This window comes from Scophthalmus maximus, chromosome 13 (genome assembly GCF_022379125.1).
Source record: "Scophthalmus maximus strain ysfricsl-2021 chromosome 13, ASM2237912v1, whole genome shotgun sequence".
In the NCBI taxonomy this organism is placed as follows: domain Eukaryota; kingdom Metazoa; phylum Chordata; class Actinopteri; order Pleuronectiformes; family Scophthalmidae; genus Scophthalmus; species Scophthalmus maximus.
In genome coordinates, this window is record NC_061527.1 from 10,185,972 (window position 1) to 10,197,500 (window position 11,529).

At 45.7% G+C, this 11,529-nt stretch overlaps 1 protein-coding gene across 6 annotated transcripts in view; it reads right to left on the minus strand.

Moving 5' to 3' along the window:
- Positions 1-11,529, minus strand: part of LOC118318401 (ephrin type-B receptor 3-like) — a 60,383-nt gene that overhangs the window by 23,250 nt on the left and 25,604 nt on the right. For all 6 annotated transcript variants that reach the window (XM_035648024.2, XM_035648025.2, XM_035648021.2 and 3 more), the window contains exons 2-3: positions 6,697-6,761; positions 1,760-2,432 (exon numbers count right to left, since the gene is read on the minus strand). In XM_035648024.2, coding sequence (XP_035503917.1) covers positions 1,760-2,432; positions 6,697-6,761 — 738 coding nt within the window. The remainder of the gene's footprint in view (positions 1-1,759; positions 2,433-6,696; positions 6,762-11,529) is intronic.

Here is an 11,529-nt window from a genome sequence, read left to right on the forward strand (position 1 = left end):
TATCCTCTCATGCAGAACATAGAGCTTAAGGAACTGATTAGAATGAATGCTGAAATTGGAAAGTGTGGAGCATGAAGAAACCAAGTAGAGAATATTGGGAGTGAAAAATATGCAGTAAAAGGGGTGGAAAGGCAAAAAAAAAAGAGAGGGGCTCACTGATTAATATTAATGCAGACATCTTTACTGTAACCGCTGGCATATTAACGACAGCAACGGCCTTCAGATTAGGAAGGAGAGGTAAAGACTAGTGCAGAGAATGGGAGGGCAGCAGTGGTGGAGCTGGATGTTGGAACGAGGACAGGAAAGCGGAGACAGGAAGAGCGAAGGCCAAAGGATGATGAGAAACGAGCACAGAGTAAAATAGAGGGAGAGGAGGAAAAAGGAGAGTGGACCCGAGGAGAGGAGAGGCCGAAAGGGAGATTTATCCCTTGTGGTTTCCAGTGAAGTTTGATTAGAGAGCGTGTTATCAGGGCCCGGTGGCCAGAGCTTTAACCTTGAGCTGCCAGGAACAAACAAATGAGATTTTAACCTCATACTGTACACTAAGCTTTATATTTACTATGCTCTTTTTCTCACACGCACACACACACACCCACACGTGTTCCCCTTTTAAAGGTGAGCACGCATTCGATATCCCTGGTCTGACAGAAGCTGCCAGAGTAAAGTATTCAGCCACTCTTCCCGATCACCAGTAGTGGGTCGGGAACTAAACGTCTTCACAGTCTCGTCTCTGCAATAAAAAGAAGAATGAGACCTCTGAACCAAGACAGGCGAGGATAATGTGCAAACTGTACGCAGAATGCGTTTGCACAGACTCCTCGTAATGAACCCCTCCGATCAATAACCCCGCCAGCTCCTCTCTCTCTCATTCTGCTGTCTCCATTTGACCCACGCACCCTAAGCTTAACTTCACGCCCCCGCATCACTCAACATACACACATTTTCCATTTATCCGACCCGTCCCCCTGCTGTCACCTGCACTCCATTTCAGACGAGACCCGGTGTTTAAATTCACCTTGCTCTCAACCTCTGTGAACCCGTTATGTTTTCCATCAGACCTGAAAGCATTATAGGGCCACCCAGCTCTAATAAACAGGCAGCCTCCTTTGCATTTCCATTTATTTAGTAACCAGCTGCCAGGCAAAACTGAGGTCAGAGGAGTGAACCGGCTGCCTGCTGACAGTGTCATCTAGTGTGTATTATTCTACCATGTGGTCATCTCGATTAATGTGTCAGATAATTCAAGGCAAAATAAATGTCTCGTGATAAAGTGGTAGCTGGGCAATCTAGTGATAGAGACTGTAACCTGTAGCCAAAACAATACGGATTTAATCTCGGCAACAATCTGTTTCCACAGCAGTCATGTGTCCAGATGAAGCGTCCTTGAGCAAGACTTTGACCTCTTGCTTCTCACTCATTGTAATTCACTCAGCATAGAGGCATCAGAAACCGTGTGCCTCAAATGCAAATGTAAATTTTCGCAGCAGTAGTAATGTGATACATTATTGATCGCCAAAGGGATCCAACCCCAATCTCCACCATCCTCTTTCAAGAAAGTGGGACTTTAACATAACCTGTGATGAAGAATTTACATAGATTCATTGAATCTGGGCCCATCCAGCTGCTGTGATGAGACTTGAACACTGTGTACCTTGCTGAAGTATGTCTCTCTAAACCCTACCTCAATCTACCATTGCAAACACTGAATAATGAAATGCAGGATTGGCCGTGAAAAAAATGTTTGGCGAAAAACACCCACCTTGACATTGGCTTTCCTTCATTGCTGATTCAAAACCAGCCGAACAGGTGCAGGCTCCTACTGGAACCATCCACTCCCCATCACCGTTGCAATAAAGCTTCAGTGGCACGGACACCTCTACGGCATTGGGGACACAAGTTCCTGGTGCAATGACCAATGACGTGGCCTCAGCCCCAGTTGCTGTCTCTGGGAAGACGGCAAAGTTGGCTATTGAGGTGGAGCACTTCTTATAAAACACCCGCACTGAGATGAGTGACATGCAAGCACCAAGGTCCTGGAAGGCCAAGTAGAACCCGGCTTTGGACAGTGGCCCGAAACTTCGGACTTTTGTGTTTACCCGTCCAGACTCGAGCATGGAGAAGCTCTCATCTGGGGCAATAGTGTCCACCTTCACATAAGGGTTCTCCATCCAGAAAGGGCTGGTGGCTGTAGCTGAGTCTGAGTCGGACTCATAGTAGAAGAGGTTGAAGGTCTCCTTGCAGGAACCTGGGATGTTGGGAATGCTGTTGCAATCACGCACTGTGAATTTCATCTCTACGTATACACGCAGCACATCCTTCCTTGGGATGAAGTCACTGCGTAGCCAGTTATTCTGGTTGAGCTCACGTACATTGCAGACTTGGTACGTCCTGATTGGGTTCATGGCATCATCATAGCCACTCACTTCTTCCCACTGCAAAGAGAGGAGAACAGGAACATGGTTAGAATATGTAAATGTTGGTATGTCTGACAGATGCTCAGACATTACATCTGTCTGATTTCTTGGATGTACTTTCACCCAGCTTTTATGCATCTTGCAATAAAGATTGAAAATATACAGGACAAAGATACAGAGACGCAAAGGGATTTTTTTTCTTCACTTTTTGGGTATTTTCTATGAGGTTGTCTTGTCTTTGCCGAGCTATGCATTTCATCTCTGCTAAGTGTAGCGAAAAGCCAGGGACAAGGACTGAAAATTCATCACAATTATAGCAACCTGTCACCCCCTCACCACAGAGCCACCACAGCATGTTTACCTCATATCTGTTTGGAAGTAGCAGCCACGCTGCTTCACAACCAATTACACTTCAATTACAGAGCAATGATCGCAACGTCCTCTAATAAAGACGGGGAAAAGGCGCCGGTTAACCTTCATGCTTTTCTGTTTTTACACCCCTCTACATCTTTCAGTGATACCTAGAGGGTGAATTACTTAGAATAAAATGGGATTGAATTTTCTTAACTTTGATTACCAGCTCGATTAAATGAGCTGGAGCAAACTAGACTGCAAAGATTCAATGTGAGACACATGCATTTTTACAATCTCAAATGAGGACACCACGATTGCATTTCTCTTGAAATGGCAATTCCTGTTTGTATAATAAGTGCGTTAATGCATATGTCTCCTTTCAAACAAACAAATAACTTATGTTTTGAGGCTAAGCCAAGGCCCTTCCAGCTAATTCAAATACAAAGGTAAAGAAAATACAAATACAAAGTGTTTTGCATATAGCATGGCGATGCATTAAAGCATTTAAAAGACTGTTTAACGAAGTTAATAGAAAAAAATGAAACAAAGCAAAGGATTAGAATATTCGGGTTCAGCTTTACCTAAAAATCCTGATGCAAACCCATTGGACTTATTATCTTAACTTACCAGAATGCACTTCACAACACATCTATAACAAATGTCTATGGTTGCACCCTTGTGACCAAAGTTTGCATCGGAACACTTGACTGTCTAGAAAACTCTGGCATAAAGGCACCAATTTGTTCTTCAGAGCCGATTGTTTCCATCTGAGCTCGGAACATCTTAATTAAGGCTGCGATATGGATGTGGTGGAGACAAGGCTATTAATCCAAGACCCTGGAGGCCATGAGGGAGAGAGGGAGAATGGGCGTAGCTCAGTCGTGGCATTAAAGCGATGGCCCGGCGAGAGCGAGAGAAAGGGAGGAAGCAACTAGGGGGAATCGATAATCACCAGCCAGGTCAATGGGATGGCTAAAAGCATGAAGTGTCAATGGCTATTTAGTTCAGTGTTATAAATCACCCACTGCAAAAGAGCAATGCGGCCAAGTGTTTGTGGGTGTGTGCATGAGGCTGTGTGTGTTTGTTCAAATGGGCTGTCTACATCTGTGTGCATTTTCTGAATGTGTTTGTATGAGTGTGTGCATGCGTATGTCTGTTTCTGTAAGTGTGTGTTTAGGTAGACAATATCCCCGTGAGAAACAGCAGTGGTCAAAACCTGAGCGACTGCTTACCAAGCCTGGAGGTTTTGAGAAGGTATGTGAAAAAAAGGCCAAGTTTGTACTGACTTCCAACAGGATGAAAGGTTACGCAAGATGTGCACTTCTCTCCATGTTCTCTTTTTCTCCATTCCAATCAAAGCTTTAAATTTGACACTCACATGACATCGAACAATGCCTCTTTGGCATACTAATGCTCTCCTCAAAGGTCCAAAGCTCCGATTGAAAAATATATTTCACAACATTTTGGCACACTTTAGCTGTTTGGAACAAACGAGGGATATGAACATGATACGAGGACAAGGACGCTGCAGGAGTTCTTTATATATTACATTTCGACATTTTAATACCTTTTTCATTGTTCAACCTTGGAAGAATTCAAGGTAAACATTAACTGTTAGCAACCTTGATGGCTTCTAGACTAATACTACTGTATGTGGCTCCAACAAGCTTGGTACAAGTAATTAGTGTACTTTTATTTTCATGTTTGTTCTAAGTGTCAATGAGCTCTAATTTGAAGGACTTTTAAGCTTGTTCATAACATGTTTTAGCATGCTGGGGGTCTGTGAAGCAGACGGCGATACACTAACAATAGTGATTATCTCCACAAGCGAACAAAGTTGGTATATTGTTATCAGTGTATGGTCACGGCAAACTCTGAGGGTGTCTGATGTGAGCCCTGTTCTAAAGTGGAATTCCCCCCTTAATATCCCATCTGTCTTGTAAGACAAATGATACAGTATATGAACTAACACATACACAACACAGGGAGATGTAGTGAAAACAGGAAATCAAAGAAACATCACAGGCCTAGCTCAAGATAAGTATTGACTTGCACATACACACACACACACACACACACACACACTTATACAGTGACATGAATGATGCACAAATGCTACAGGCTATACAGACAGACACAGACTGAGTAATGCACATTCCTCAGTGCAGACACAGAGGTGAAGAAAATATGAAATAACACATGCGCACACAAGTAAACACATAACAACCTAGTAATGAGGTACGTGAAAACATATACATTTTCAAATATCATCACAGTTTATACTGCATCTTGTGAGTGAGCTAGAGGAATGGTAGTAATTTACACCTGACATTATAAGAAAAATCTCTGTCCAAATCCGTTTTCCTTGTGATTCTATGCAGAATTCAAATATGACCCGTCAAAGTTGTTTTCTACGACGTCCCCATTTTCACACATTGACTTTACACGGTCCAGGCATGTGCTAAGCGTTGACTGTCTCCCTCTCTCTTTGCATGGAAATTTCTCTGCATTTTATGTAATCTCCGTCTCTCTGCTTTCCCCCTCCCCCCCGCTTGGTATGTCACTTTGTTTGTCCTCTCAGCCACTGTACCCATTCCTCTTAAACACTTGTCACCCGTAACAAATACATGATGCGACGTTTCCGCACTGCAAGAGCATGCAAATAACCACACGTACAATACACTGTGCACCAAGACAGAAAGGGCGAAGATAACCCAGGTACGCACACCGTCTGTGCAACATTCTGCTGGAAAACAAAACAAAAAGAAAGCTTGAGAGAAATCCATCCCCTGCCCTTCGGTTGGTAATGTGGGAAATCTGGAGTGCAAAAGCTCTTCACTGTATGTACATCTTTTGTAAAGGAGCATCTGTTGCGGGTTTGGTTGGGAGAGAAACAGGGAGGTGTTTTTTTTTTTCTGTTTCTATGCCCTTCTGCATGGGAGCATTGCTGCTGCATTGTATCTTAATGAGGGGGAGGGGGACAGAGGGAGGCCAAGGAAGATGGACAGATAGGAGGAGGGAAGGAGGAAGGGGAAAGAGGGCATGACAGGCTGCGAGGGGGGTTGTCCTACTGATTGTTGCGGCTGATGTGGCTAGTTGGTCTGGCTTCATTAGCGCTTAGTTACTTGGAAGTAAAGGAAGACGAGAATAAGGAGGGTGGGTGACTTCGAACTGCCGGGGTGGAATCTCCCTGCAAGTGCACTGGGGTAAAAAACAAAATATAAAAAAATGGGGGCCCACCATTCAACACACAAGGGCCAAGTCAGAGGGCCACACAAAGGCGAGGGGAGGAGAGCTGGCGGTCTTTGAAGTGTAGCTGAGGAGGGGTCAAGACTCTCTTTGCTCCTCTTTAGCCCATTGTGGAGACCACATGGGAAAGCAAGACGAGGCCGTCACTAGCACTTTGTGTGTGGTAGATTTGGATGCGCAATGTGTCAACGGCAAGAAATATTTCAGTTTTTTGAAAAAGGGTACTTCATGATGGAGCTGACACTTTTCGCATGTTTTGAGTGCAAGAGGAGAGGAACATCTGTGAGTGTGGGGGTTAGTGAAATTGGATTGCCGTGTATCTTTCTCATCGCTCAGAAGCGCATCCTGTTCAATGCTTAAGCACATCCTGTCAAGTGATTAGCTCACGGAGATGTGCAGGACTGTTCAACCTCAAGGAGGGGGAGCAGGCGGGAAGCACACATGGAGACACAGCTTACGGCCATATATATGCACATGTACAACATGTGAAAAAGTACCACAACAAATATGTCGGGCACACAATCCCTGCTTCTTTTTCCACTATCTATAATGAATTAGTCTTCTTAATCATAAATACACACACACACACACACACACACACACACACGCACGCACGCACGCACACACACACACACACACACACACACACACACACACACACATTGCCTGGGAAACTCACCCCGGTCTCAGGATGTGCAGTCCAGGCCAGTTCTGTCGTAGCCCACTTCGTGTCCATCAGCGTCTCTGTGGGCGGAAGCAGAAAGAAGACAACCAGGTTAGATCAAGAGAAACAGGGTGACGGAGGAGATCAATGGAACACAATAGTTTTACAACAAAGTCATAAAACTTGTAAAATGGTCCGAGGAACAGATAAGAAGCTTTGACTGAAGTTGTTCCCAGATAAGTGGGTGAATGACTCGGTGACAGAAAGCGCGGGCTTAGAGCGGTATTTGATTCAATTAGACAAAGAAGTACAGAATGTGTGAGCGCGACAGGAAAACCGAGAGCCGGTGGGAGAGGGAGGCATAGATCCAGGTGGGTGATCTGTGAGGTAATGTGTGACATTTTATTGTCTCATCTGGCTAATTAGACGGCTATTAGACGCTTGCTTTTATACAGTGGACAGGAAATAACCGCGAGGCTCGCTGAGAAACAGTTCCGCTTCCCACAGGGCGCTGTGACAAAAACACATACGTGCACACACACACACACACACACACAAACACACACAAACACACGCACGGTGAGTAACAGATTGTAAAACTCCAGAAGATATATTACCCAACAGAAGGCTTTAATAGAGAGGGGGGCAATAAAGTTAGGTATCACAAAAGAGGCGCTCTTGAGCAGAACAAAGGTCAATACCCTTGAATTGATTTCACTTTCTATCAACACATGAATACATACGAGTACACCCTCTACGCTTATTTGTACATCTACAGCATCTCTCGGGGCACATGGAGGAATGCACACCCCGTTCACACACTCGACACAGACGAGCACACAAGATGGTGGACGGGGATCTCTCCTGCAAATCTCTTTTTGTCCCGTCCACTTCCCACCCTCTTGTTTCGCCTGGAAAAGACGGCAGCTTTTGTGCGAGCAGAAAGGGAAGACTGTAAATGTCGACTCTTTTACTACCTGGCGCTCAAGGCGCGGCATGCAGCCACCGTTATTATCTCAACCGCTGTGCTGTTCTACAAGATAGTAAAAGATGATGAAACGGCACTGGCAGAACGCGAGTATCTGCTGTCCCCTGTCCTGGAGGGAAGTCTACCTGAAGAAGTCTTTCAGCCCACTAAGATATCCTACCGCCGTCTTTCTGATTTGCTCAGCGTCTGTCTCTCTCTCTTTCATCTTTGTTTTTTTTCGGTTCTTTTTGCAGGGTAAGCTGACAGGAAATAGCACTTGGGCGCCTAGGAGGATTTCACCATACCTTCTCCAAACGCCTGCCGCCACCACCACCGCCGCTGCATTCGGGAGCACCAGTGGTGACAAACACAAACACCCTCCAATCTCGTCTAGAATTATGTCTAGCTCTGTAGAGACGACAGGCTCCCACGGCCGGGAATTCCCACATGTTTAGAGTGACAGCGTCTCTGACATGCGTATGTGCCTATTACGCTGCCAAAAAAGCATAACTTCCAAAAGAGTTCAAGCCAAAAGGGAGATGACTTCCCTTACACATACACACACACACACACAGAAATACATATGTAATAAGATTCCAAATGCAGCTTTAGCTTGTTTCGCTTAGGCGAAATGGTCTCGAAGCTTCACTATGAGCCGGTCCACGCAGTGAGAACTGTCTCCCTGGGAGTGGCTCTGGGAACAGTGCTGAATATCAGGCACTCGCAATACAAGGTCAAAGTTGGCTCACAACCTTTTTTTCCTCAAACGATCTCTCTCCCTCTCGCTCTCTGCTACCAGTCTCCAATATTCTCTCTGTGCGTATATTGAATATGCTTTAAAACGATTCATGAATGCGGTCTGCTTATTGCTGAGCGCTCCCTTTGTAGACAGGTGCAATGAGCCACATTTGTCACTTGAGCGAATAGGGGGTCGACTGGTGTTGTCATCTTGGAAACGGTGTCAGCGCACGTTAGCAGCAGGATTTCCCCTGACTCATGCCGTGACAGTGTGTGATTTGGGACCTGTTACCGTCAGCCTCGCCGGCAGGTAAGCCGGCAAATGATACACCTCCGCTGCCTGGTGTTTATTATTATGACTAGGCCTTGTGTGCGGTACAAAGGCTTGTCATTAGAGCTGACCTTGCTGAACATGGCAACATGGTGAAACACAACGACAACCCGGGAGAGTCCAAGAGGTGTGAGAGAGAGAGAGATGAGAGAGAAAGAATGAGAGTTGGACAGCAGAAAAATAGATATGCAACACACACACACACACACACACACACACACACCTGTGCAACCTGAGTCAGTGGTTTGGACGGTGGATCATTCGGGACTGCATATGCAGCAGTAACCCCTCCTATCTCGATGCATCTGCATTGTTTAACCTGACCAGGTCTGTGCTTTTGTGTGTGTGTGTGTGTGTGTGTGTGTGTGTGTGTGTGTGTGTGTGTGTGTGTGTGTGTGTGTTTGTTTGAGTGTGTTTGCGTGCGTGTGTGCATTTGATGCAAAGCCCTGCATTGTGCCCAAAGTGGAGCACCAATCCTGAGTCAATGGGCCAGAGCAAAAGCAGTGAATGACCCCAGCCTAACCCAGACACTCCCTCTCTGTCAGTGTGTGTGTGTGTGTGTGTGCATGTGGGTGGCTGTTGTCATTTGTCTCTGCATATGTGTGTGTGTGTGTGTGTGTGTGTGTGTGTGTGTGTGTGTGTGTGTGAGAATAACAAATCAGCACAAAACAATATTCATGACTGCAGAAAATTCAGACACCTGAACACACACACACACACACACACACACACACACACACGATAAAGGACAAAATAAACAAACTGACAGAATTGTGCTTTATGAAAGATTAAGTGAGTCTGAATGAGGCAGACATTTATTTTTTTTAAAGCAAACAACCTCTCAAAGTTTCTTAGACCAAGCTAGTGACTTTCCTAATGGACCTGGTTGAGAGGAAGAAAACCAGAACAACGGGTTGAGGGACAAACAAAGAGTGTGTGACGACGAGACCCTCCCCTGTGCAAAGAAAGTTGTTGTTTTGCCCTGATAGCTCTGAACGTTTCACTTAACTTTTTAAAAAAAAAATCCTGAATGTGTAAAATGAGAAAAGTGGTTGGAAGGGAAAAGAGCAAACAGTGTAAATCAGGCAAATGGACTTGCAAATGTACTGCCGTGAAAAAGACACACCGAGGGAGAGCGAAGCATGCTGATATGGGAGGTGGCAATGGATCTGCATACACAGACTAACAAGGCTGTTTAATCCGTCTTCCTCACATGCAATCAATCTATTCTGTGAAATTATGGACTTTGTTGTGCTTCATTTAGCCTCTATTTATCCCACTGTATAACTAGGAAGTGATCGGTCTGACCCCTTGCCGTTTGTCTTCTTTCTCTCCCCTCCTCCTCGTCTCGACAACATCTCTATACCTGTGCTCGTGTGTTTTTTTTATTTCGCACTGTGACGGATGTGACGACTATTCAATTAGCGAGTCGCCGTTTGGGTAACCTGAGCGCCGCTTTGGTTAAGCGTTATTTACGGGTGGGGGTCGAATGCACCCAGGGATTAATGTAACAAACACGAGGGAAGAAGTGGCAGTGACATTAGTTTCCTCTGCGTTGCTCTGATTGCCCAGAAAAATTGCCAGAAATACAAACGGGGCTCGTGGAGATCACAAGCAGGGAAAAGTGCACGCGCGCACGCACATACGCGTGCGTGCGTGCGTGCACGCAAAGCCAACCCCTACATTTTAATCCTGTAATGACAGGGCAGGCCTAATAACAGGGGAGGGCACCGAAGCATTCGTCCCCATGGCCGCATCCAATACGCAGACACACACACACACACACACACACACACACAACACACAACACACTCGCGCAGAGTTACAAGCCTCTTAAAATATGTCTTTGTTCAAACAAGTAGTCTCCTTAAAAGAAAGAAAAAAAACGAGAGAAGGGACGAAGGAGGAAAGAAGAAGAAAGGCTATTATTGAGAGAGGGACGGAGGAATGTGTAGTTGTTTCACAGGGGCCAAGTCCCCGGGGTCACGAGGAGCAGACAGGTGAGGGATTTACTTTGGGTTCTGCCGCGGCTTCTTCGAGCTTTTTGAAGCTTTCTCCTTTGTTGAGCGTGACGCCATCCGATGACAACTGAGAGACAACCGAACCGAGCCCCGGGGGAGCCTAAAGATTAGCGGTCGCGTTGTGTCGCGACAAAACCCATGAGAAACAGACGCTGAACAGTGAATGAAATGTCGACTGTTAGCTTTTTGGTTGTTCACGTGATAGCTTCCCTTCAGCCTCATTTCCTGCTCTGACTGCAAAACAAAATGGAGGCCGTATCAATGACTCGTGATGACAACAGGATTTTTCTTTTCAGCCGGGGAAAAAAAAGTCATGAAGAAGAAAAGAGAAGAAAAATGGAATCCCCTGAAGACTCTTATTTCCCTGAAAATCCTTCCCTCCAGGGCTTCTCCGCTTGTTAATTATCTTCTCCCCGGCTCTTCTCCAAGTTGCCCCTTTTGTTGTGTTCGTCCACAGGCAAACAGACTAAGCACATGGCAACCTGGCATGGGGCAGCCACTCCATTAAAACACCATGCCGTCCGGTTGCCAAACACTTGAGCCCGTGTTTAGCCACAGAAACAGTGAAATGTGTCAACATTGAGAGCCGGGAGCCCCCGCGCTCAAGTTATTAGCGCTATTAGCGTGATTGCTTTGTGCGCTATCTTTGTTGGCTCCGCTTTTTGTCATCCAATGTGAAGCCGGGGCCGAGAGAGAGGGAGAGAGAGGGAGAGACAGAGGGAGAGAGAGAGAGAGAGAGAGAGGGAGAGAGAGAGAGAGAGAGAGAGAGAGAGAGAGAGAGACAGAGGGAG